At 48.6% G+C, this 26806-nt stretch overlaps 1 protein-coding gene across 1 annotated transcript in view; it reads left to right on the forward strand.

Moving 5' to 3' along the window:
• EPHX2 (epoxide hydrolase 2) overlaps window positions 1-26806 on the forward strand; it is a 98262-nt gene that overhangs the window by 17660 nt on the left and 53796 nt on the right. The window contains exons 2-10 of the mRNA XM_028725251.2: window positions 3904-3988; window positions 5235-5394; window positions 6522-6712; window positions 7467-7589; window positions 15044-15118; window positions 15654-15749; window positions 17412-17490; window positions 20498-20532; window positions 22722-22748. Of these exons, the coding sequence (XP_028581084.2) occupies window positions 3904-3988; window positions 5235-5394; window positions 6522-6712; window positions 7467-7589; window positions 15044-15118; window positions 15654-15749; window positions 17412-17490; window positions 20498-20532; window positions 22722-22748 (871 nt within the window). The remainder of the gene's footprint in view (window positions 1-3903; window positions 3989-5234; window positions 5395-6521; window positions 6713-7466; window positions 7590-15043; window positions 15119-15653; window positions 15750-17411; window positions 17491-20497; window positions 20533-22721; window positions 22749-26806) is intronic.

Genomic DNA, 26806 nt, shown 5'->3' on the forward strand with positions numbered 1-26806 from the left:
CATATTCCCTCCAATACACTGGTGGAGTATGTAGCCATCATGTCCTGGGACAGGGTTCTGTTATCATCCATCCATTTCATAATATTTATACACAGTGGAACAGGCTCCCAGTGTGAGATGGTGGACACTCCTTCCCTGCTGCCAGACATCTTGCTCTGGTTTCCTTGGGGCCACATCGGCAAGGCCAAGAGTGGGGGCTTGTCGTCTGAACAGCCCGGAACCTCCATGTACACTTCCCAGGCTTGGGGGTCCGGCAGTCACTAACAACACAGCCTTTTGGCTTCACCCCCAGAGGCACACTCCATTGTCTCCTGAGATAGATACCACCAACAACTGGGTCTTAATCTTTCTTCCTCCCTATCGCCTGTTCCACCCCGCAATAATGAAAGAGCATCAAAGAGATTAAAACACTCTTTGCACTTGGGCAAAAAAAATGAGAGGCACAAATACAAGATGGGGGACACCTGGCTTGAGAGCAGTACATGTGAAAAGGATCTAGGAGTCTTGGTTGACCACAAACTTGACATGAGCCAACAGTGTTGACGCGGCAGCTAAAGAAGCCAATGCAATTCTGGGCTGCATCAATAGGAGTATAGCATCTAGATCAAGGGAAGTACAGTGGTGCCCCGCAAGACGGAAAACCCGCTAGACGAAAGGGTTTTCCGTTTTTGAGTTGCTTCGCAAGACGATTTTCCCTATGGGCTTGCTTCGCAAGACGAAAACGTCTTGCGAGTCTTGCGATTTTTTTCTTGCTTCCTCCCCCCTTTTCTAAGCCGCTAAGCCTTTAATAGCCGCTAATCCGCTAAGCCGCTAATAGGGTTGCTTCGCAAGATGAAAAAACCGCTAGACGAAGAGACTCGCGGAACGGATTCTTTTCGTCTTGCGAGGCACCACTGTAATAGTGCCACTGTATTCTGCTCTGGTCAGACCTCACCTGGAGTACTGTGTCCAGTTCTGGGCACCACAGTTCAAGAAGGACACTGACAAACTGGAACGTGTCCCGAGGAGGGCAACCAAAATGGTCAAAGGCCTGGAAACGATGCCTTATGTGGAACGGCTAAGGGAGCTGGGCATGTTTAGCCTGGAGAAGATGAGGTTAAGGGGTGATATGATAGCCATGTTCAAATATATAAAAGGATGTCATATAGAGGAGGGAGAAAGGTTGTTTTCTGCTGCTCCAGAGAAGCGGACACGGAGCAATGGATCCAAACTACAAGAAAGAAGATTCCACCTAAACATTAGGAAGAACTTCCTGACAGTAAGAGCTGTTTGACAGTGGAATTTGCTGCCAAGGAGTGTGGTGGAGTCTCCTTCTTTGGAGGTCTTTAAGCAGAACAGAGGCTTGACAACCATATGTCAGGAGTGCTCTGATGGTGTTTCCTGCTTGGCAGGGGGTTGGACTCGATGGCCCTTGTGGTCTATTCCAACTCTATGATTCTATGAAACACCAAGCACCGGCTTCCAAGGTATTGCGTACATTTCACGTGGAAAGGCTAAAACTTAGTCAGGATGCGCCCTTGAGCAAAGAGCGCCCGGAACAAAGAGATGTGGATACTGCCTTAATTACAAAGGCTGGAGATTATCTGATTGAAAAGGAGGCAGATGAAAGAACCTGAGGTTTGGTCCGTTTCCCTTCTTGACATCTTAGTACTACAAGGGTATGCTTGGAAAGATTATTATTGCTTTAATTAACAACCCGCCCTTCACCCTAAGGTCCTAGGGCTGGTTGCAACAGTTTTGAATGCAATCGGATTGGTGAAGCCATCATTTTTATAGCTTTGGAGTTCAAACTTCAATCTGCGGTGCTGGCTGGCATTTCCATTGATGCAATTGAATAAGAGTTTGTCCTTGAGCTCTAGTTGACTCCCTTTTGTCCACAGGACTCCCTCCCCTGCTTGTGAAGCCTCTTTGCCTGCATACCCCCATCCTTTGAACCCTGCAAGGCCCACCAAAGTCCTTCCTAGAATGATCAAGGGGATGGAGTGGCGACCCATGAAGTTAGGCGACATGTGGGGCTTTTCAGTTTCGAGAAAAGGCGAGCAACAGGGGGCATGGTGCAAGTTTTCAAAATTATAGATGGGGAAGATGGATAGAGAAAAGTTAGAGAAGTCTGCTGGGCCAGATGAGTCACTGGTCCATGTTCTTTTGCTTCTGGGAAACTTGGCTTGGTTGGGCTTCCCAGGCATGTACAGTGGTGCCTCGCAAGACGAAATTAATTCGTTCCGCGAGTTTTGTCGTCTTGCGATTTTTTTCGTCTTGCGAAGCACGGTGTCGGGAAAGTTTTGGAAAAGCTTCAAAAATCACCAAAGTCTTTAAAAACCTCAAAAAAGGCTACCACACCGCGTGCTATGAGTTGCTCCTCGAAGTCAAGTCGCAACTGTATTAACGGTGTTAAGAAAAAGGAAACAAACTTGCAAGACGTTTCCGTCTTGCGAAGCGAGCCCATAGGGAAAATCGTCTTGCGAAGCAGCTCAAAAAACAAAAAACCCTTTCGTCTAGCGAGTTTTTTGTCTTGCGAGGCATTCGTCTTGCGAGGTACCACTGTACCGTATTTTTCACTCTATAAGACACACCAGACCACAAGACGCACCTAGTTTTTGGAGGAGGAAAACAAGAAAAAAAATATTCTGAATCTCAGAAGCCAGAACAGCAAGAGGGATCGCTGCGCAGCGAAAGCAGCAATCCCTCTTGCTGTTCTGGTTTCTGGGATAGCTGCGCAGCCTGCATTCGCTCCATAAGATGCACACACATTTCCCCTTACTTTTTAGGAGGGAAAAAGTGAGTCTTATAGAGCAAAAAATACGGTATACCTTTTGAACGCTAGGCTGCTTTCTATAGACATGCACAGAAGCCCCCTCCTCCTTCCGTCCAGGCAAGCAAAATGCATTATCAGAGTTCCAGGACACATTCCAGCCTGGTGCAAATACTCAAGGAGGATGTGAAACAAGCCTGGCAAAAGGGGGCGTGGCTAGGGAGGGGCGTGACCTGGAGAGTCGCAAGGGCCACTCAGAGAGAAGTTGGGGGCCACAGAAGGCCTGAGTTTACCTACCCTTGGTGTAAAGTGGGAAGCCCTGCATAGTCTTCAGGGTGTGTTTGTTTCATATATATGTATTATATTGTAAGCCACTCTGTAATTCAGATGAAAGGTGGAATATTAATATTATTAAAATTAATAAAACTTAGGGAACCTGAAGGAGCGTCTCCACCTCCATCGTTCTACCCAGACACTGAGGTCCAGCGCCAAGGGCCTTCTGGCGGTTCCCTCATTGCGAGAAGTGAGGTTACAGGGAACCAGACAGAGGGCCTTCTCGGTGGTGGCACCTGCCCTGTGGAACGCCCTCCCTTCAGATGTCAAGGAAATAAGCAGCTATCTTATCTTTAAAAGACATCTGAAGGCAGCCCTGTTTTGGGAAGTTTTTAATATTTAATGTTGTATTGTTTTTAGCACTCGATTGGGAGCCGCCCAGAGTGGCTGGGGAAACTCAGCCAGATGGGCGGGGTATAAATAATAAATATTTATTTATTTATTTATTTATTTATTTATTTATTTAGCTAGCTAGCTAGCTAGCTAGCTAGCTGTGCTATCATAATGATTAAGGCCTCAAATGATAATTTTAGTTATATGTTAGCGACTAAGTTTTAATTTATATATTTATTAACTGTTGCTATATCTGTATTGTCCCTGTTATACCTAATTTGCAAATTCAAATGTATCCCTATTGTGTTTTATGACTTCCTTGATATTGTATGTGGGCTGGAACTGGTCTGTGACCGAAATAATCAATTCATCATCATCATCATCATCATATTATTATTATTATAAATTTACAGTGGAGCAAAGTTTCATTTGCCAGTCTTACCGTGGTCTAATTTTGTATGTGTGCATGTGCTTTCATCTTCTAGCGATTTCTTCCAAAATGCTGCCTTGCAAGGAGGCATTGATGGACACTTCTCCAAAGCGATGACGGGCCAGATGGCACTCACTCAGGTAAGACTGAGGGGCTGCGGGAGGGAGGGGTCTTGGCTTGGGGCAGAGCATGTCATGGGGAGGCATGGGCCCCAACGTTCCATCGCTGGGATCTCTAGACAGCAGGACAGTTCCGTCAGGCCCGGTTCGGTGGGATCCGAAAGACATTTCTGTCTTCTCCATCGTGCTTGCTGGAAAGACCTTGCCTTTTCTTGCACAACTGTTTCAAGTTTTAGCCTGGAGAAGAGGAGGTTAAGGGGTGATATGATAGCCATGTTTCTAATATATAAAAGGATGTCATATAGAGGAGGGAGAAAGGTTGTTTTCTGCTGCTCCAGAGAAGTGGACACGGAGCAATGGATCCAAACTACAAGAAAGAAGATTCCACCTAAACATTAGGAAGAACTTCCTGACAGTAAGAGCTGTTCGACAGTGGAATTTGCTGCCAAGGAGTGTGGTGGAGTCTCCTTCTTTGGAGGTCTTTAAGCAGAGGCTTGACAACCATATGTCAGGAGTGCTCTGATGGTGTTTCCTGCTTGGCAGGGGGTTGGACTCGATGGCCCTTGTGGTCTCTTCCAACTCTATGATTCTATGATTCTACGATTCTAAGATAAATAATGCAATTCTCCCTAAGGTTTGGTGGCAGGGGAGCACACAGGGAAGGTCGTAAATCTGTGGCAGATCATCCTTAGAAGGTCCCAGGTTCAGTCCCTGGGTAGGGAACCTATACAGCCTGGAAACCCTGGACTGCTGCTCTCCATCCATGCAGACAACACTGAGGTGTTGTTGTTGTTGTTTAGTCATTTAGTCGTGTCTTACTCTTCGTGACCCCATGGACCAGAGCATGCCAGGCACCTCTGTCCTCCACTACCTCCCGCAGTTGGGTCAAACTCATGCTGGTAGCTTCGAGAACACTGCCCCACCATCTCGTCCTCTGTGGTCGCCTTCTCCTTGCGCCCTCCATCTTTCCCAGCATCAGGGTCTTTTCCAGGGAGTCTTCTCTTCTCATGAGGTGGCCAAAGTCTTGGAGCCTCAGCTTCAGGATCTGTCCTTCCAGGGAGCACTCAGGGCTGATTTCCTTCAGAATGGAGAGGTTTGATCTTCTTGCAGTCCATGGGACTCTCAAGAGTCTCCTCCAGCACCAGAATTCAAAAGCATCAATTCTTCAGTGATGGTCCAACTCTCACTTCCATACATCAACACTGAGGTAGTGGGACCCAATGGTCTGACTTGTCATAAAGCAGCCTCCTGTATTCCTGTGTTTCAGATGATGGCCGACTTTGAAGAAGACTGTAAGAAGGCTGCTGGTGCCTCTGGAGCCTCCCTCCCAAAACAGTTCTCGGTGGCTCAGATCGTTGAGAAATTGATGGAGGAACATTCCTTCAATACCGCTTTCCTGCGGGCAGCTGTGGTGCTCAGGGAGAATGGTAATGGCTCCTTCGTGTGGCAAGGGGTGGCTGTTACACAACCTGGGTGCCTCCGATGGTTCACGGCAATGTTGGTGTGGTATTTTTGTAGGGTGCTTTTTTATGAGCTTAGGGACGCGGGTGGCGCTGTGGGTAAAAGCCTCAGCGCCTAGCACTTGCCGATCGAAAGGTCGGCGGTTCGAATCCCCGCTGCGGGGTGCGCTCCCGTTGTTCGGTCCCAGCGCCTGCCAACCTAGCAGTTCGAAATCACCCCCAGGTGCAAGTAGATAAATAGGGACCGCTTACTGGCGGGAAGGTAAACGGCGTTTCCGTGAGCTGCTCTGGCTCGCCAGATGCAGCTTGTCACGCTGGCCACGTGACCCGGAAGTGTCTCCGGACAGCGCTGGCCCCTGGCCTCTTAAGTAAGATGGGCGCACAACCCCAGAGTCTGTCAAGACTGGCCCGTACGGGCAGGGGTACCTTTACCTTTACCTTTACTTTTTATGAGCTTAGAAGGAGCCCTTTATTTATTCACAATGTTGATATCCTTCGTTTATTGCTTGTATGTTTAAAAGCATTTCTAAAACGCTTAACATTTTAAAAACTCTCAAAGTGGCATAGTCATACCTCAGGTTACAGATGCTTCAGGTTCCGTTTTTTCGGGTTACGGACCACCGAAACCCGGAGTTACCGCAACGGGTTACTTCCGGGTTTCGGCGGCCGCACATGTGCAGAAGCACTAAATCGTGCTTTGCGCATGCACAGAAGCACCGAATCGCAACCCGCACGTGCACAGACATGCCGCTGCGAGTTGCGAACGTGCATCCCACACCGATCACATTCGCAACCCGAGCATCCACTGTACAGCGATCCAACAGAAAAGCAATATGACAGTATTCCGAAAACAGATGTAGCATGAAAGCTTTTCCCTCTGAATGGGTCATTTCTATTATTATTAAATTTCCATGCCACCCTTCACCCGAAGATCACAGGGCGGTTCACAAAGCACCCAAGCCCTTCTCCCTGCACCCTAATTCTTTATGCTATCTGAATCCACACCTGGAATTAAGACGTATTTCCTAACTATGGTACGGAATGTGGCCTGGGCTTTGGTTCATCTTCTGACTCTCCTGCCTCTCCCCTTCCAGGCTTCAAGACAGCTGTCCTGACCAACAACTGGGTTGATGACAGCCACTTCAGGCACCGTACAGGCCTTGCCCTTTGCCTGCTGAACAGATATTTTGACCGGGTGATTGAGTCATGCCGTGTCGGTCTGCAAAAGCCAGATCCCAAGATCTATGAGTATGCACTGGATGTGCTGAAAGTGAAACCTGAAGAGGTTGGTGGCACACATCTGAGAGCCAGTGTGGTGTAGTGGTTAAGAGCGGTAGACTCGTAATCTGGGGAACCGGGTTCGCTTCCCCGCTCTTCCACATGCAGCTGCTGGGTGACCTTGGGCCAGTCACACTTCTCTAAAGTCTCTCAGCCCCACTCACCTCACAGAGTGTTTGTTGTGGGGCAGGAAGGGAAAGGAGATTGTTAGCCGCTTTGAGACTCCTGAAGGGGAGTGAAAGGCGGGATATCAAATCCAAACTCCTCCTTCTCCTCCTCCTCTTCTTCTTCTTCTTCTGTCTTGTACTTGCAAAAAGCTTCTGTTGTTCCCTTCAGGATCTCTCTCTCTCTCTCTCTCCAGATGTGTTTAACATCAGTCCTGAACTGCAGGGGGTTGGACTAGATGACCCCTGGGGTCACTTTCAACTCTACAATTCTATGATTCTGTGCTCTGGTGCAGGGGTGGTGGTGAGGAACCTTTCACTGTCAGAAAGTTCTCCCTACTGTTTAGCCAGAATCTCCTTCCTTGTACAGTGGTACCTCGGGTTACATACGCTTCAGTTTACATACACTTCAGGTTACAGACTCCGCTAGCCGCTTTGAGACTCCTTCGGGTAGTGATAAAGTGGGATATCAAATCCAAACTCCTCTTCTTCTTCTTCTAGTCAGAGGCCCACTAGATCTAATAATGGCAGAACAGGATAGGTGCGTTCGTTCTTTCCTTTCAGCTGACTCTGGCTTTTGCTTCTTCCTCGCACCAGGTTATTTTTCTGGATGACACTGGCGCAAACTTGAAGCCCGCTCGGGAAATGGGCATGGCCACCATCCTCGTGAAAGATTTTGACTCGGCTCTGAAGGAGCTGCAGGACCTGACAGGGGTTCAGGTGAGGAGCTTTTTTGCATGTGGACGTTGCGTGGAAATGACTTTCTCTCTGTAGGTTGGTTCCTGAGTTTTAGCAATTGCACCTGTGGATTGCATTGCAATCCTTATGAGTAATGTTCTCATAAGGACATAGTAGTAGTAGTAGTAGTAGTAATAATAATAATAATAATAATAATAATAATAATAATAATAATAATAATAATAATTTATTTATGCCCCGCCCATCTGGTTGGGCCTCCCCAGCCACTCTGGGCGGCTTCCATAGAAACCAAAACTACGGTAAAATATCACACGTTAAAAACTTCCCTGAACAGGGCTGCCTTAAGATGTCTTATGAATGTCAGGTAGTTGTTTATCGCTTTGACATCTGCTGGAAGGGCGTTCCACAGGGCAGGTGCCACTACCGAGAAGGCCCTCTGCCTGGTTCCCTGTAGCTTTGCTTCTCGCAATGAGGGAACTGCCAGAAGGCCCTCGGCGCTGAACCTCAGCGTCCAGGTAGAATGATGGGGATGAAGACGCTCCCTCAGGTATACTGGGCCTTTGAGGCCGTTTAGGGCTTTAAAGGTCAGCGCCAACACTTTGAATTGTGCTCGGAAACGTACTGGGAGCCAATGTAGGTCTTTCAAGACCGGTGTTATATGGTCTCGGCGGCCGTTCCCAGTCACCAGTCTAGCTGCTGCATTCTGGATTAGTTGTAGTTTCTGGGTCACCTTCAAAGGTAGCCCCACGTAGAGTGCATTGCAGTAGTCCAAGCAAGAGATAACCAGAGCATGCACCACTCTGGCGAGACAGTCCGCAGGCAGATAGGGTCTCAGCCTACGTACCAGATGGAGCTGGTAAACAGCTGCCCTGGACACAGATTTGACCTGTGCCTCCATGGACAGCTGTGAGTCCAAAATGACTCCCAGGCTGCGCACCTGGTCCTTCAGGGGGACAGTTACCCCATTCAGGACCAGGGAATCCTCCACACCTGCCCGCCTCCTGTCCCCCAAAAACAGTACTTCTGTCTTGTCAGGATTCAACCTCAATCTGTTAGCCGCCATCCATCCTCCAACATAAGACGGAGGCTGCTGGATCAAGCCAACGTGCTGTCTAAATAATAAATTATTATTGGATCTTTAGAAGAAGGCAGCCCTGTGTGGGGAAGTTTTTAATCCTTGATGCTTTACTGCGTTTGCTGTTTTAATTCGTTGGAAGCTGCCCAGAGTGGCATATAAATTATTATTATTACTAATCCAGGCTCCTGTTTGTACAGTGGTTAGCCAGAGGCTGCAAATGGAAACCTACAAGCAGGATTTGAGCGTGAAAGCACTCTCCTCTCCTGTGGTTTCCAGCGACTTCTGTTCAGAAGTTGTCGCTGCCTCCAATTCCTTAGTCTGGACACTGTGCCTCTGTTGATGCAGCCTTGAATAGCATCAGCTTTTTTGCTGCTTCATCAAATTGTTGACTCGTGTTTAATTAATTAATTAATTAATTTTTATATATACCCCGCCCTCCCTGGCCAAGACCGGGCTCAGGGTTGCTAACATCAGGTATAAAAACAATTGATTAAAATACAACTGAAAAACAAGATTATAATACTACTTAAAATGCAGCCTTGTTTGAGTGGAAGCCCAGATCAAAAACTGTTGGGGGGGGCGGGGGGAAACGTCAAGTCCTCACCAAGGCCAACTATCCAGACTGGTCCTACGTGGGCCAGAAAAGCCAGGGAAGTCCCCAAATAGGAGTTCCATCACAGAAGGAGAAAGGAAAGGGGGAATCAAGTTGATTCCAAGCCAAAGGCCAGGCGGAACAACTCTGTCTTACAGGCCCTGCGGAAAGAAATCAGATCCTGCAGGGCCCTGGTCTCAGGAGACAGAGCGTTCCACCAGGCCATGGTCAGTGTTGAAAAGGCCCTGGCTCTGGTTGAGGCTAATCTGACTTCCTTAGGGCCCAGGACCTCTAGAGTGTTGCTATTTATGGACCTTAAGGTCCTCCTTGGGGCATACTGGGAGAGGCGGTCCTGTAGGTACGAGGGTCCTAGGCCGCTTGTGGTGTCCTAAGAACCCTAGATCCTTTTCAAATTTACATGTTACATTCGTGCAGCTGGCCATTCCTGCCTAAGTGCATTTATCCTTGCATTTATCCCCACTGAATTTCAATTTGTTAGTTTGGTCCCAGTTGTCTGATCTGTTAAGGCCATGTTGAATCCCGATTCTGTCTTCTGCAGTTTGGTTCATCTGCAAATTTGACAAGCGTTCCTTCAGTTCCTTCATCCAAGTTGTTTATAAATATGTTGAACAACAACGGGCCCAGGACAGAATCCTGCATCTCCCAGGATGATGAGGAACCAGCAGTGAGCACTCCTTTGGGTTTGGTTGGCCAAGCAGCTGCACATAACAGAATAGCCTGTTCGCATAATATAGCTTTTGCAAGAAGATGAAAGATGTGACAAGCCAGTTGGCTTCTGCCAGAAACTGGTTGGCAGCCCGTGAGCTGAAGGCTTAAGTACTTGCAGAGTGAAGCAACTTCTAGTCACGCTAGAAAGGTGGAGTGGCTGCCTCACCAGGCTTGATGCTGGAAGGGAAGAACCTTGCAGTTGCAGCTCTGCAGGGAACATTTCTGACATTTTATGGGTGTAGGAAGGCAGTGATAACAATAACAATCATTTATTTTTTGATACCCCGCCCATCAGACTGGGTTTCCCCGCCGCTCTGGGCAGATTCCAACAAAATATACAAAAACACAAATGTCAGGTCTATTGGGATACTGCTGGGGAGACGGGGGCATCAGGCAGGCCCCCAGCTGGCTCCAGCCACCGGCCGGCAGCCGGACGATCACTGGTCTCCCTTGGAACAGCATCAATCGGCGACACGAGCCTCAGATACGTTTAGAGACCCATGCACGCTCTGTCAGCAGAGTGAATAAATCTTCTCACAGCAGAAGAGGCGGACAGAGAAATGTGTAAGCAGTATATTACAGCAGTTTATTGAGCAGCAGGAACAAAGGAAAAAAAACATGTCTGCTTCCCTTCATCTCCAGGCAAAACAGCAGCAATGCAAAAGCAATATACAAACGGAAGTTCCCAGCAAGTGCTGGAAGTAAACAGGCATGTGACACACAACAGTCATGCCTGTACTCTTTTAAGGTGGAACGGAACTATATCCTAACAAGGTCTTCCTCAGCCTTCTGGAAATACCAACTGATGGCTCATGTCTTATTGCACTTCCATATTTAATCATCTAACTAAGATCATGGCCACTGGGCCCATCACCTCCTGGCAAATAGGGGAAGAAATGGAGGCAGTGAGAGATTTTACTTTCTTGGGCTCCATGATCACTGCAGATGGTGACAGCAGTCACGAAATTAAAAGACGCCTGCTTCTTGGGAGAAAAGCAATGACAAACCTAGACAGCATCTCAAAAAGCAGAGACATCACCTTGCCAACAAAGGTCCGTATAGTTAAAGCTCTGGTTTTCCCAGTAGTGATGTATGGAAGTGAGAGCTGGACCATAAAGAAGGCTGATTGCCGAAGAATTGATGCTTTTGAATTATGGTGCTGGAGGAGACTCTTGAGAGTCCCATGGACTGCAAGAAGATCCAACCTCTCCATTCTGAAGGAAATCAGCCCTGAGTGCTCACTGGAAGGACAGATCCTGAAGCTGAGGCTCCAACACTTTGGCCACCTCATGAGAAGAGAAGACTCCCTGGGAAAGACCCTGATGTTGGGAAAGATGGAGGGCGCAAGGAGAAGGGGACGACAGAGGACGAGATGGTGGGACAGTGTTCTCGAAGCGACCAGCATGAGTTTGACCAAACTGCGGGAGGCAGTGGAAGACAGGAGTGCCTGGCGTGCTCTGGTCCAGGGGGTCACGAGAGTCAGACATGACTAAACGACTAAACAACAACAATTTAATCTTCTAGCTTGCACTGACTGGCAGCACCTCTCCAGGCTTCCAGGCAGGGACTGGAGATGCTGGGAGCATCTTCATGCAGCGCAGATGCTCGCCCACTGAGCTATGGCCCTTCCCTAAATGGCACCTCAAATTATCTCTGCCACTAACATCCCCTCCACCAACAAGGAGTGAAATGAACCTGGGGAAAGAGGTTAACAGCCGAGCATCCTGAGGCTGCGAAGGAGGCAGCTGCGTCAAGGGTTATCCAGGACTGCTGATTTCAGCAGTGTTGGGCATATTAACCTTGTAAACCTTCCTCCGTGACTGGCCCAGCAGGATCTCGTTACTCAGTGCCTCTCCGTAGTGCTTCCGTCGCTCCTAGCCCTCCCCGTCTACAAAGGTAGCTCACGTACCAGCTGATTCTTTGAAAGTGGATCCTCTCCATCCTTTGGAAGGTTCCTTTCTTCTGCTCTCTAGAGAGGCCTCTGCTGAGTGAACTATTAACCGCAGAAGCGTAGAAACTTTCTCTTCTGCACTGACTGAGCCAGGCTTGTACTTTGGCACTCACTGAATTGCCAGGTTTTGTGGTAAAGAAAAAGGGCGCTTTTAGATGGCAAGGTTGTTTCAGAGCAGGAAAAATCTTTTGAACCTTTGGATCATCTTAATTGCACTTCATTTGCATTTCAATATGGGCATTTGTGTGTGTGTGTGGCATTGAGCAGAACTTTGCATTCTTGCTTGCTTTTTAAAATGCAATATTTAATATTTAAAAGGCAAGTTTCCAGACCTCATGGTTGTAGATATTAGAAAGGTTGCTATTTAGGCCTCCCGTGTGTATGGGAGCTAAGCATATTTGCTGTGCATGAAAAATACCTTCGCCTCTTTCATACACAAGCGTTTTGGGATATTTCCCAGGCTTCCTGACAATTCACTGAACCACTTGTCATTTTCTTGGGTTGGCATTTGGGGACTGAGGTTTGCAGGACTTTGCTTTATATAATATATAATCATAATAATTTATTATTTATGCCCCACCCATCTGGCTGAGTTTCCCCAGCCACTCTGGGTGGCTCCCAATCAAGTGTTAAAAACAGTACAGCGTTAAATATTAAAAACTTCCCTGAACAGGGCTGCCTTCAGATGTCTTTTAAAAAGAAGATAGCCACTTATTTCCTTCACATCTGAAGGGAGGGTATTCCACAGGGCGGGCGCCACTACCAAGAAGGCCCTCTGTCTGGTTCCCTGTAACTTGGCTTCTCACAATGAGGGAACCGCCAGAAGGCCCTCGGCGCTGGACCTCAGTGTCCAGTCTGAACAATGGGGGTGGAGACGCTCCTTCAGGTATACTGGACTGAGGCCGTTTAGGGCTTTCAAGGTCAGCACCAACACTTTGAATTGTGCTCAGAAATGTACTGGGAGCCAACGTAGGTCTTTCAGGACCGGTGTTATGTGGTCCCAGCGGCCGCTCCCAGTCACCAGTCTAGCTGCCGCATTCTGGATTAATTGCAGTTTCCGGGTCACCTTCAAAGGTAGCCCAACGTAGAGCGCGTTGCAGTAGTCCAAGTGGGACTACTCAGTGTCTGCTTGCTCCTCAGTCTGAAAAACAGCCCCCCAAAATACACCACCAAACGATTCCTTCACCACCACCACACATAAGCACCTTGCGTGGGACGCTACGGTGAACAAGAGGTTCTGAGTGCCAAACACGTGACCAAAGAGGAAGCGAGAAAAAACAAAATAAAGAGAACTTTCCAGTCAGCTTGAAGAGATGCCAGAATGTCATTGTGGGTGGAGTGCTAGACCCTGGCTGCATTCCCGTCTCTGATAAACCTTGAAGTTCCTTGAGTGCTTTTAGGACTGTCTCTCTCTGCCTCGCCACAGGATCATGATGGGGATAGAAATTTGGTTCAGCTTGCAGCCTAGGACCCTCGTACCTACGGACCGCCTCTCCCGGTATGCCCCGCGGAGGACCTTAAGGTCCACAAATGACAACACTTTGGAGGTTCCAAGTCACAAGGTGGTTAGATTGGTCTCAGCTAGGGTTAGGGCCTTTTCAGTACTGGCCCCGACTTGGTGGAAAGCTCTGTCACAAGAGACTGGGGCCCTGTGGGACTTGACATCTTTCTGCAGGGCCTGCAAAACAGAGCTGTTCTGCCTGGCCTGTTCCAGTCTGACCCTTATGTCTCCCCCCCCCCTTATGGTTTTGATTTATGGGCTACTAATAAAATGAGGCTGCTTTTTAAATTGTATTTTAACCTGTATTTTAAATTGGGTTTTTGTTTTTGTTTTGTTTCCCCCCTATTATGTTTCTATTGTAATTTTATTGGTGTTAGCCTCCCTGAGCCCGGGCTCTGGCCAGGGAGGGCGGGGTATAAATTATTATTATTATTATTATTATTATTATTATTATTATTATTTCAAGGCAGACCTCCCTGCTTTGCGCTTTCCCAAACAATATGTGAACTGAAATGCATCCATTCTTTGAAATCCTCACTTTCCTGAATTTTTTGGTGTAGCAATGTGTACATAAATGCATAAAAAACCCTATATGCGGTGAAAACATGAATGTTCACTTTAAACCAGTGGTTCCCAAAGTAGTCAGTGGGATCACCTAGTGGGGCGCTAAGAGGCAAGGGGGAGGCACGGAACCAAACTTGAGACTGGAAAAACTGAGAAACCCAAAGATGAGCAAATCGGTCCATTTTGGTTTCTTTTTGTTTCTCATTTGGCCACATTTCTGTATCGGTTTGCTGATTTCTTTGGGCAGCATCCAACTAACTTGCTCCCGTCAATTCAAGGACTTCTGCGGTAGCACTTTTCCTGCCTTTTAAAGGGTAAAGGGACCCCTGACCATTAGGTCCGGTCGCGGACTACTCTGGGGTTGTGGTGCTCATCTCGCTTTATTGGCCAAGGGAGTTGGTGTACAGCTTCCGGGTCATGTGGCCAGCATGACTAAGCCGCTTCTGGCGAACCAGAGCAGCGCATGGAAACACCATTTACCTTCCCGCCGGAGCGGTACCTATTTATCTACTTGCACTTTGACATGCTTTTGAACTGCTAGGTTGGCAGGAGCTGGGACCGAGCACCGGGAGCTCACCCCGTCACGGGGATTCGAACCGCCGACCTTCTGATCGGCAAGCTCTAGGCTCTGTGGTTTAACCCACAGTGCCACCCGCGTCCCTTCCTGTCTCTTATGCTCCCCTAAGTGTGGGTTACTCTGACACCTCAGAAAAGGGTTTGGGAAGGTTGCAGGGTGTGCACCAAAAAGAGTTTAGCTGTGCAAGTGGAAGTCCTTCCGCTAACAGAATGAGTTAGTTGGATATCTCCCATTTAAAAGAAGTACTTGTCAAAATTCATCTGTGCTTTACTGCTCACGTCTCCTAATTACACACCTTGTGTATTAGGCAGCTTGCTGCTATTCCTGTATCTGCAAAAGGTGTTTGAAATCTCCCTTCAATTATCTACTTCCCAGCTTCTTGAGCAGGAGGAATGCCTTCCGCCTTGTGTATTAGGCAGCTTGCTGCTATTCCTGTATCTGCAAAAGGTGTTTGAAATCTCCCTTCAATTATCTACTTCCCAGCTTCTTGAGCAGGAGGAATGCCTTCCGCCCGCCTGTGAACCGGAGAGTGTGGTCCACGGCTATGTGGCGATCAAGGTAAGAGCAGATGGACTGCTTTGGGGGTTAGGGTCCTATAAGTGCTTTCTATGGGGGAAAGAATCCTGTGAGTTGTTCCTTGAAAACTGCCATGAGACACTTCGTTGCTGGGAGGCTGGCATGTATACACTGTGAACAAATAAAGCGAAATGAGGCTGTATTTTAATGTTTTAATGTCATATTTTAATCTTGTTTTTAAGTTGTATTTCAATCAATTTGTTTTTATATCAGGTGTTAGCCACCCTGAGCCCGGTCTTGGCTGTGGAGGGTGGGGTATAAATAAAAGTTGTCATTATTATTATTATTATTATTATTATTATTATTATTATTATTATTTATTAAAACACAAAAGAAACAATCTTTCTCCCTCTCCCATTTGACAGCGCTTCAGATATTTGAAGGTGGCTCTTATGTCACCTCTTCTCCAGCCTTGATTTTCTTTGTCATGCTGGGCTTTGTCCTGCAATTTGGACGTGATGTTGCTTCCATCTCCGTCTGCGATTCTGACTCATGTCTTACTCTGTCTCCCCTTTAGCCTGGTACCCGGCTGCACTTTGTGGAACTGGGTAGTGGTCCGGTCGTTCTCCTGTGCCACGGCTTCCCAGAGTCCTGGTTATCTTGGAGGTACCAGGTAAGAGAAATTCCGTGCAGGTGGAGAGAAGGGTGACTTCCATCCCTTATATTTGCAATAGGGCCCCATTAGCGCCCACCACACTGTGTGCAACAGCCTCCCATAACCTGATGCTTTGGACTACAACTCCCATCAGCCCCAGCCAACACACCTGGGATTCATAGTGCGGAATGGCGAAGAGGGAGGCGGGTCTTTGGGCAGGCAGGCTGTGTGCATTGGTTTCTCCTGCGTGCAGGGAGCTTTAACCCAGCCTTCTCCTGGTGTTTTGGAGTACAACCCCTATCCAAGCCCATCTTGGGACTCACCCAAGACCTTAGAAATGCACGGAGGACCCAGTAAAAGGTATGAACCGTATGGGCTGGAAAACGAATTCAGCTGCTGCTCTGGTTTGCGTGGACAGGCAGAATCCCCCAAACCCTGGGCAGCCCCTGTGAGGAATAACGACTGAAGACAACGTGCTATGGGATTAAAATTGGCCACAGCTTTATTATGTTTCAGATGAGGGTAGACCTTGGTTCAGGCATTGGGTGTTTATCCCTCCCAGTCCCCCGCCGGGGATCTGGGGAACATCAGGGTTATCCAGTGTGTGGAGCGGGGATGGGCTGGCTCTGGAGAACATATGTTCAAGCAGAGAGAGCCCGCCTCCGTTACGCCGCCGTCGCAGGGGAGAGCAATGACGACCTCTAGGCGCACGGCCAGAGCCTCCCCTCAAACAACCCCTTTTATGGGGAACCCTGGTATCGCCACTGCAAAGAGGAGGGAGGCGTGGGTCACCGCTGAACGCCCCCCCCCCCCAATTCAGGGAAGATAGACTAAAGGATTCCGCCCAAGGCTTGATACTACCAAAGTTGTGACGTTTTGCTACGGGAAAGGCAAAGCTACCAATGCAGGAGAATTCCTTTCCGGCCCTTCAACAGCGACCTTGACATAGCAGCGCCCGCGTACCTGTGGAGAAAAGGTTAACCTGCAAAAGAAGTCTTAACTGAGGGTGGGTAGGGTGGGAGACGCTCTGGAGCCAACTGACTATTCCCAGGTAAGATCCTCCGCCTACTGTGTGGGCAGGTAGTCCCTCCCCCTATCTGGCGTGATCACCTTGGCAACGCCTCCCCAGGCGGGATTGGGCAACTGACAGAGGTAGGCGGAGACCTCCAGGTATCCCACCTGGAGGGAGGCGAAGCCAAGCCTGTGCTAATGGTGCCGCACAGGGTCCAGGGGCTGCGTGCGACCATGCAAAGGGCGCCCCCCATTTAATGTGGGGAGCGGTCATTCCAAAATCTCACCAAGTGTTGCCCAAGTGTCTTTCCACTTGAGTTCATGCCTTCCCCCCATTACTGTTCAGACAGTAAGCCTGTGGGTTTTTTATGATTCGTACAGTACCCAATTTCTTAACAATTCCTATCCGTACTTCGCTACGATGCCCACCTTGATAGCGGTGACTGTGTGTTGCTTAGAGCCTGTTTCCACTCCTAATCCCTCGGAAAGAGACTCCTAAGCTCCTTGCGTGCAGCAAGTGTTGACAGGCCGGATGGTGCAGGATGAAAGCAGAGGAGCCCTTTGTGGCCTGGGGGCAGACCTGGATGAAGGAAAGAAATAAACGTTCCAATAATCCGAGCTAATTCTCACCCCACTGCCTTGCAGCTCACTCTTGCTTTTCCGTCCTAGATCCCAGCTCTAGCTGACGCTGGCTTCCGTGTCATTGCCGTGGAAATGAAAGGATACGGAGACTCCACAGCTCCCCCAGGTGAGCTGGCTTTCAGCCCTTTTCTCGAACATATGGACAGAGGAAGTGGGGATCCTGCATCTCAGGCGGTTGGGCTGGATGACCCTTGGGGTCCCTTCCAGAAATCTACAATTATGTGAAGCTGCTTTCCACCACATCAGGCCTTAGTTCCGCCCAGCTCAGTACTATTCACCAGTTGAGGTAGCCAAATGTTGTTGCTGTTGTTTAGTCGTTTAGTCGTGTGTCCGACTCTTTGTGACCCCCTGGACCAGAGCACTCCAGGTACTCCTGTCTTCCACTGCCTCCCGCAGTTTGGTCAAACTCATGCTGGTAGCTTCGAGAACACTATCCAACCATCTTGTCCTCTGTCGTCTCCTTCTCCTTGTATGGTGTAGTGCTTAAGAGTGGTAGTCTCGTAATCTGGGGAACCGGGTTCGCGTCTCCGCTCCTCCACATGCAGCTGCTGGGTGACCTTGGGCCAGTCACACTTCTCTGAAGTCTCTCAGCGTCACTCACCTCACAGAGTGTTTGTTGTGGGGGAGGAAGGGAAAGGAGAATGTGAGCCGCTTTGAGACTCCTGAAAGGGAGTAAAAGGCGGGATATCAAATCCAAACTCTTCTTCTTCTTCTTCTTGTGCCCTCCATCTTTCCCAACATCAGGGTCTTTTCCAGGGAGTCTTCTCTTCTCATGAGGTGGCCAAAGTCTTGGAGCCTCAGCTTCAGGATCTGTCCTTCCAGTGAGCACTCAGGGCTGATTTCCTTCAGAATGGAGAGGTTTGATCTTCTTGCAGTCCATAGGACTCTCAAGGGTCTCCTCCAGCACCATAATTCATTAAAATACAGTAATGCCTCAAACATTAAAAGCTTCCCTAAACAGGGCTGCCTTCAGATGTCGTCTAAAAGTCTGGTAGTTGTTGTTCTCTTTGACATCTGGTGGGAGGGCGTTCCACAGGGCGGGTGCCACCATCAAGAAGGCCCTCTGCCTGGTTCCCTGTAACTTGGCTTCTCGCAGCGAGGGAACCGCCAGAAGGCCCTCGGCGCTGGACCTCAGTGTCTGGGTAGAACGATGGGGGTGGAAACGCTCCTTCAGGTATACAGGACCGAGGCTGTTTAGGGCTTTAAAGGTCAACACCAACACTTTGAATTGTGCTTGGAAACGTACTGGGAGCCAATGTAAGACCAGTGTTATGTGGTCTCGGTGGCCGCTCCCAGTCACCAATCTAGCTGCCGCATTCTGGATTAGTTGCAGTTTCCGGGTCACCTTCAAAGGTAGCCCCACAGAGAGCACATTGCAGTAGTCCAAGTGGGAGATAACCAGAGCATGCACCACTCTGGCGAGGCAGTCCGCGGGCAGATAGGGTTTCAGCCTGCGTACCAAATGGAGCTGATGTACAGCTGCCCTGGACACAGAGTTGACCTGCGCCTCCATGGACAGCTGTGAGTCCAAAATGACTCCCAGGCTGCGCACCTGGTCCTTCAGGGGCACAGTTACCCCATTCAGGACCAGGGAGTCCTCCACACCTGCCCGCCCCCTGTCTCCCAAGAACAGTACTTCTGTCTTGTCAGGATTCAACCTCACACTGTTAGCCGCCATCCATCCTCCAACTGCCTCCAGACACTCACACAGGACCTTCACCACCTTCACTGGTTCTGATTTGAGAGAGAGGTAGAGCTGGGTATCATCCGCATACTGATGAACACCCAGCCCAAACCCCCTGATGATCTCTCCCAGCGGCTGCATGTAAGGGCTCCTCTCCTCTTCCTTTGCTCTTGTTAATGCCAGACACATTCCTGGCAGCAGCTCATAAGATCCCAAGGGCTTTTCATCCACAGGTGAGGAACCTCTGGCCCAAAGCAGAGCTGGAGATTAGCCTGATGAAAGGGTGGGTGGGAAGGAAGGAAGGAAGAGAGAGGCTGGGACACACTCCCTTCTTGATCTGCTTAAAGCTCAGCTGCCCTCAGCTGCCCTCCCTTCCATCAGCTCCCCCCCCCCCCCATTGCCTTTCAGCTTTGAGGAAATGAGCGCAGGAACCTAGAATCTTAAAACTGTAGGGTTGGAAGGGATCCTACGGGGTCATCTACTCCAACCCCCCGCAGAACAAGAATAAGAGTCTCAGACCATTATGCAATCTAGTTCAGTATTGTCTGCTCTGACTGGCAGCAGCGCTCCACGGTTTCGGGCAGGAGTCTCTCCCAGCCTTGCCTGGTGATACCAAGAATTGGACCTGGAGTGTTCTGCATGCAAAACAGACTCTCTAAGCACCAAAGGTGTGCTGAGCCTCGTGAATCCAGCACTTTGGGTCTGTCCAGCTATCCTTTTTCTTCTCCATTCATGACAATTTGTGCTCTTGATGATATATTGGGGGGGGGGGGAGTTACATGAGATCCTGCTTTCATTGCTGCTGTTGCCTGCAAGAGTTTTAGGGTAAACAGATAGCTTCGTTTGCAATCATTGTGTGCCCCGAAACTTCCAGCTAACTTTTCAAACCACAAATGGCAATTTGTTTAAGTTTATATCCGTATAGTTAAAGCTATGGTTTTCCAAGTAGAGATGTATGGAAGTGAGAGCTGGACCACAAAGAAGGCTGATCGCCGAAGAATAGCCAGGTGTCCCCAGTTGTACCGCTGGTTCTTCCTGCTTAAGTGTAGGGCCCTACAATTGTCCCTGCTGAAATTCATTTTGTTAGTTTTGGCCCACTTCTCTCTTTAGACTCATCTTGAATCCCAATTCTGTCTTGGTGGCATTAGCTGCCCCTCCCAGTTTGGAGCCATCTGCAAATTTGATGAGGGCCCCCTCAATTCTTTTATCCAAGTCGTTCCAAGACCTGTTGCTGAATGCTCCGGTACAATGCTTATTCATCCTTCTCCAAAAAGCAGCTTCTCTCTCTGTATCGAGTCCAAAGAGGCAGACACTTGCAGAGATTGGAAGGGGCGTTGCTCACGAGGAGAGGCGCATGGCAGCTTTGGAACATTAAAAATGAATTTTGAGGGCACTAAAATGGCTTTAATAATTGATTTTGTTTTTGCAGAGATAGAGGAATATTCCCAGGAAGAAATATGCAAGGTAGGTCACAGCGTTCAGGAGCCTACCTCTGGCATGCGCTCGCTTGAATCGATCCCGTTCTGAACGCTTAAAATGAAAGTTGGATCAAGACTGTATTAGAATGGAGAAATGTTAGCCTAGACTTCGTTAATGGGGCTGGGGGGGAAGGTACAGAGTTCAGCCAAAAACCAGGGAGCTGCTATGTACCAAGTCCATCTAGCTAATTACTGTCTACACCCCAGGAATCATAGAGTTGGAAGGGACCCTGAGGGTCATCTAGCCCAACCCCCTGCAATGCAGGAATATGCAGCTGTCGCAGGACCTGCAACCTTGTCATTATCAGCACAACACTTTAACCGACTGAGCTATGAGCTATTTATTTATTTATTTATTTATTGCTTACTAACCGATAAGAAAAAAACAACAGCAATCATTTAGGACTTTCAGAAAGTTAAAATAACAATAGACTAAATAAAGGTAAAGGGAACCCTGTCCGTTAGGTCCAGTCACGGACAACTTTGGGGTTGTGGCGCTCATCTCGCAGACAGCTTCCAGGTCATGTGGCCAGCATGACTAAGCCGCTTCTGGCGAACCAGAGCAGCGCATGGAAATGCCGTTTACCTTCCCGCCAGAGTGGTACCTATTTATCTACTTGCACTTTGACGTTCTTTCAAACTGCTAGGTTGGCAGGAGCAGGGACAGAGCAGCGGGAGCTCACCCCGTCGCGGGGATTCGAACTGCCCATCTTCTGATCGGCAAGTCCTAGGCTTTGTGGTTTAAAACTCACATCAACTTTCTGGACACCTGGACAGGCTTGTCTGAACAAGGATGTTTTAAGGAGGCACTGAAATGAGCGCAGTGGAAGTGGCTGGCTGAGATCAGTAGGGAGTTCCAAAATGGAGTCACTGGGACACTGAAAGATTGAGTTCTTACAAATGCAGAATGGGTAATTTAACCCTGCTGGGGCAGGCAGCGCTGGTCTGTGTCAGGGGTAGGCAACCTAAGGCCCGGGGGCCGGATGCAGCCCAATCGCCTTCTCAATCCGGTCCGCGGACGGTCCGGGAATCAGCGTGTTTTTACATGAGTAGAATGTGTGCTTTTATTTAAAATGCATCTCTGGGTTATAGGAATTCGTTCATATTTTTTTCCCTAAAATATAGTGCAGCCCACCACATGGTCTGCGGGACGGTGGACTGGCCCAGGGCTGAAAAAGTTTGCTGACCCCTGGGCTATGTGATCAAATTTGCCATGTGGAGCTTGATCATACAGCCAATCGCTAGGGAAAGCAGATTTCAAGTCACCGCCCATCAGCTGTTAGGTGGAGACTTCAAGCCTGCTGTTCATTGGCTCTTCACCTGACATCATTGTGATATCAGGTGATTGACAGGTGGGCAGCGCCTCCCATCTGCCAGATTTGGCCGCAACGGGTCAGAGAGATTATGAAGTTCGGCTGATTTGAGTGTTCATGCTCTTAAGATTGCTGCTGAAGTTGTGCAAGCCATCGAAAATAAAACAGGTTTCCTAACAGCTTTATATCAGTTATGGTGCGACCACACCTGAAATTAAGTTCCAACTCCATGATTCTACAAAAACTACATAAGATTATGAATGGAGAGGGGATAGAGAGTTTCCCTCCTCCTTTCATAATTCGTGAACTAAGGGACACCCAGTGAAGCTGAATTTTGGAAGAATCGGGGCAGACAAAAAGTACTTCTATCACACCATGCACTGTTAACCTATGGAATTCACTGCCACAGTATGTAGTGGTGGCCTCTAAGTTGGATACATTTAAAAAGAGGTTTAGGCAGCTTCATGGAGGATAAGAAGCAATAGGTGTATACCACCATCTCCAGACGCAGAGGCGGTATTATTATTATTATTATTATTATTAGAGTATGCCTCAAAATCCCAGCTGCTGGAATATTGCTCATTGGTCAGACTCTGAGCAAGGGAACAGATCCTGCCCAAAATGTCTGGGCAATGGAGATTGGGTTGGTTACACATCCCCTTTTAGTGCAGCCTTGTGAGCTGCCAGTCAGACATCCAGAGAACACCTGGGCATGTCCAGAGTTGATAGGTGTGTGTTGCAGTGTAGACTGAACACATTTGCAGCTGCTTACGATCAGCATCATTTTAACAGCTAGCGACAAGATACTCTCGGAAGAAAAATCCTGGAGGCTTGACTTCTCATTTTATCTTTGCTTCCTTAGGATCTGCTGGTCTTCCTGGACAAAATGGTAAGTTTCAAAAAATATTCAGACTTGAAACCTTTTCATGGCTGTCCATCTCTTGCGACATGGTGTATCTGTGAGACTCCTCTGTGTGTCCCAGTGGATTCTTCTTCTTTTTCCTGTTCTTATGATGTCGTTTTACCATTTTTATGTTGACTTGCACTGCATGTATGATTTTTTTATTATTAAGTGACTTAGAAATACATCCAAATAACTAAATTATTATCTCCAGCATATTTGGATCATGCATGTTCTGTTGGCCCACCTGCACCTGCTCACATTTCCTCATCTGCACGGCATGAATGGGATTTTAAAGGGATCCGTGGGACTCTTAATATTTTGTGTGGATGTTAGTCCACACAAAAGGAGCGTCTCCACCCCCTTCGTTCTGCCCAGTCACTAAGGTCCAGCTCCGAGGGCCTTCTGGCAGTTCCCTCACTGCGAGAAGCCAAGTTACAGGGAACCAGGCAGAGGGCCTTCTCGGTGGTGGCACCCACCCTGTGGAACGCCCTCCCATCAGATGTCAAGGAAATAAACAGCTATCTGACTTTCAGAAGACATCTGAAGGCAGCCCTGTTTAGGGAAGTTTTTAATGTTTGATGTTTTATCGTGCTTTTAATTCTGTTGGGAGCCGCCAAGAGAGGCAGGGGGAAATCCAGTCAGATGAGTGGGTTATAAATAATAAATTATTATTATTATTATTTATTTAGAGTTGGCTTTCACTGGTGCTTTTGAGGCATGGGGATTGTCTTGTGCCTAGATTCCGGGCTTGGTACCAAATCAGGGATGGGAATACTGCGTCTCTCTGGGTATTGCTTGACTTCAATTCCCACCGTCCCTGCTGGCTGCTGGGAGTTGTAGTCCAATAGCACCTATGGTCTTCCAGGTGTGTTCCCCATCCTTGCACGAGATCTCCAGCTCTTCAGATTCCTGCACAAGTGCCTTCAGGTTAGCTCTCCTCTCCAAACCGATTCCGCCGTTGTTGCCCGCATCCTTTCCCTCTTCCTGTGACATGTCCTTCCTTTATCCCTCTGATTATAACCGTCCGACGGAAAAAGACGGTTAATGGAAGTGCTCTTAAAGTTCAGCCGTGTCGTTCTTTGAGCCTCGCTGGGAGAGAGTAGTAAAGGAAGATTCCCCCGTGGCTTGGCAAGCAGCTGGAGTGAATGTTCTAATCAATTTTTCTCTCTTGGCTAAAGTACAGCCTCTCGTATCAGTTTAATAGCGGATGCATCCTCTGTCAAGAGACTGATGCTTCGGGGAGGGAGATGCGGGTGCTGGTTAGCCGTCCGAAAAAAACACACAAGCGTGCTGTTGCCCTGTGCATTGTCGTATTCCAGCTAGCCCCTGGACTTGTTTGGGGTCATTAGCTTCTGTTGCCTCTGAGGCTCCTCCTCATTCATCCCAGCATGCAGGATGACTTGATCCAGTGTGGGTAGGGGAGATAAACTGTCCCTCCTTCAGCCCTTGGCATCAGGGGTGGTTTTTCAGAGCAGGCTGGTTTCCAAATGCACCAGCTCTTAAGTTGTGTGTGCATTAGGACTGTGCTCAGTGTTCCTGCAGCAAAGGAAAAGAGCCTAATGGGGGTTAAAACATATACAGTGGTACCTCGAGTTAAGTACTTAATTCGTTCCGGAGGTCTGTTTTTAACATGAAACTGTTCTTAACCTGAAACACCACTTTAGCTAATGGGGCCTCCTGCTGCCACTGCACCGCCGGAGCACGATTTCTGTTCTCATCCTGAAGCAAAGTTCTTAACCCGAAGTAATATTTCCAGGTTAGCAGAGTCTGTAACCTGAAGCGTATGTAACTGAAGCATATGTAACCCGAGGTACCCCTGTATTGTTTCAGTTTATATCCTCATTTTCCACAAGTAACACACAAGACTATTGACAATAGTGATAATAATACAGCAGTAATAAAATGTGCATATTTTATGTGGGTCTGTTTTCCCGTTGTTCGCTGTCCTCCTTAGAAGCAGCTTGCATGGATTTTTCCCCACAAGCTTCCTTGCAGCACAATCCAACCAGTCGGGGATCGTGCTGTAGGCGTGATGATGGCACAGTGCAAAATAGCCAGGGTCAGGGAAAGCAAGCATAGCCCAAGGCTGCTAGTGCTGCGTTGCCCTCACTTGGGATGGGCAGGGAAGGGAATGTGTGTCCCAAGGCATCTCTAGGTGCCATTACGGCCTGAGTGGGTTCCTGGTTTGCTGGCGGGCATCCACCTGTCTCGGGAGACAGTGGAGGAGTGCGCCTTTGAGAGTGAGCTATTGGAATGTTGCAGCCAGAGCTAGAAACTGAGATATGAAAGCTAGGAGCTAAATGGCACCTTAAACCTAGGTTATGAGCGCAACAACAGAATGCCTAGGCTGGACATTGCTAGTATGGATTGTGGCTAACAGATTGAGGTTGAATCCTGACAAGACAGAAGTACTGTTTTGGGGTGACAGGGGGCGGGTGAGAGTAGAGGACTCCCTGGTCCTGAATGGGGTAACTGTGTCCCTGAAGGACCGGGTGCGCAGCCTGGGAGTCATTCTGGACTCACAGCTGTCCATGGAGGCGCAGGTCAATTCTGTGGGCAGGGCAGCTGTCTACCAGCTCCATCTGGGACGCAGGCTGAGACCCTCCCTGCCTGCGTACTGTCTCGCCAGAGTGGTGCATGCTCTGGTTATCTCCCGCTTGGACTACTGCAATGCGCTCTATGTGGGGCTACCTCTGAAGGTGACCCAGAAACTACAACTAATCCAGAAAGCGGCAGCAAGACTGGTGACTGGGAGTGGCCGCCGGGATCACATAACACCGGTCCTGAGAGATCTGCATTGGCTCCCAGTACGTTTCCGAGCACAATTCAAAGTGTTGGTGCTGACCTTGAAAGCCCTAAATGGCCTCGGTCCAGTATACCTGAAGGAGCATCTCCACCCCCATCATTCAGCCCGGACGCTGAGATCCAGCGCCGAGGGCCTTCTGGCAGTTCCCTCATTGCGAGAAGTGAGGATACAGGGAACCAGACAGAGGGCCTTCTCAGTAGAGGTGCCCGCCCTGTGGAACGCCCTCCCTTTAGATGTGAAGGAAATAAGCAGCTATCCCATCTTTAAAAGACACCTGAAGGCAGCCCTGTATAGGGAAGTTTTTAATATTTAATGCTGTATTGTTTTAACACTCAATTGGGAGCCGCCCAAAGTGGCTGGGGAAACTCAGCCAGATGGGCGGGGTATAAATAATAAATTATTATTAGTATTATTATTATTAAGGCACACTTTTTTATAACAAGAATAGAAAGCTGAAAATGAATGAACTGCGGCTGAAAATCTTATATTCATTTCTTGTATGGTCTAGTCCTCAACTGAAGTCTGCAAAAAACAAAGCCATGCTCCCCCTGCCCGCCCGCCCCCTAATATTCGTAAGAGGGTCTTTTCTCGAGTCTTCAGAGAGCGGCTGGAATTGGGGAGGCAGAAAACGGTCCTCCTTTCCTTCCATTCTGCAGTTTTAATCTGAAATATTTGGGGCCATATTGCCCCCAGAGCTCAGAAACTGCTCGCGCTAATGAAATTCCTTGTCACAAAACATGCCTAGAACAATGGGAGTTTTGAACGCTGGTTGCAGTGCCTGCTGTGGCTGTAGAGACCGAATAAGGGAGAGACATGTTTTGCTGCAGCCGGCGCAGATGAAGGCATCCGGTTGTGCCAATGCAGATGCGCCGTGACATTTCTTCTCTCTGCGCTCCTCTCAGCGGTCTTTCCTCCTCTGGTCACTGCTGTAGATGCATGAACTGACCGCCTGTCTCCAGGCACTGCGGTTGTCTGCAAGGGATTCCCACCTGGCAGGGTCGATGTTGCCAGCCTAAAGGTTACGTTTGCAGACGTCTTTGTAACGCAGAGTTGGCCTGCCAACAGGCCTCGTGCCAGCTCCCCGTAAAATACCGTATTTTTTGCTCTATAAGACTCACTTTTTCCCTCCTAAAAAGTAAGGGGGAATGTGTGTGTGTCTTATGGAGCGAATGCAGGCTGCGCAGCTATCCCGGAAGCCAGAACAGGAAGAGGGATTGCTGCTTTCGTTGCGCAGTGA

The sequence above is a fragment of the Podarcis muralis genome, chromosome 3 (genome assembly GCF_964188315.1).
Source record: "Podarcis muralis chromosome 3, rPodMur119.hap1.1, whole genome shotgun sequence".
NCBI classification, from domain to species: domain Eukaryota; kingdom Metazoa; phylum Chordata; class Lepidosauria; order Squamata; family Lacertidae; genus Podarcis; species Podarcis muralis.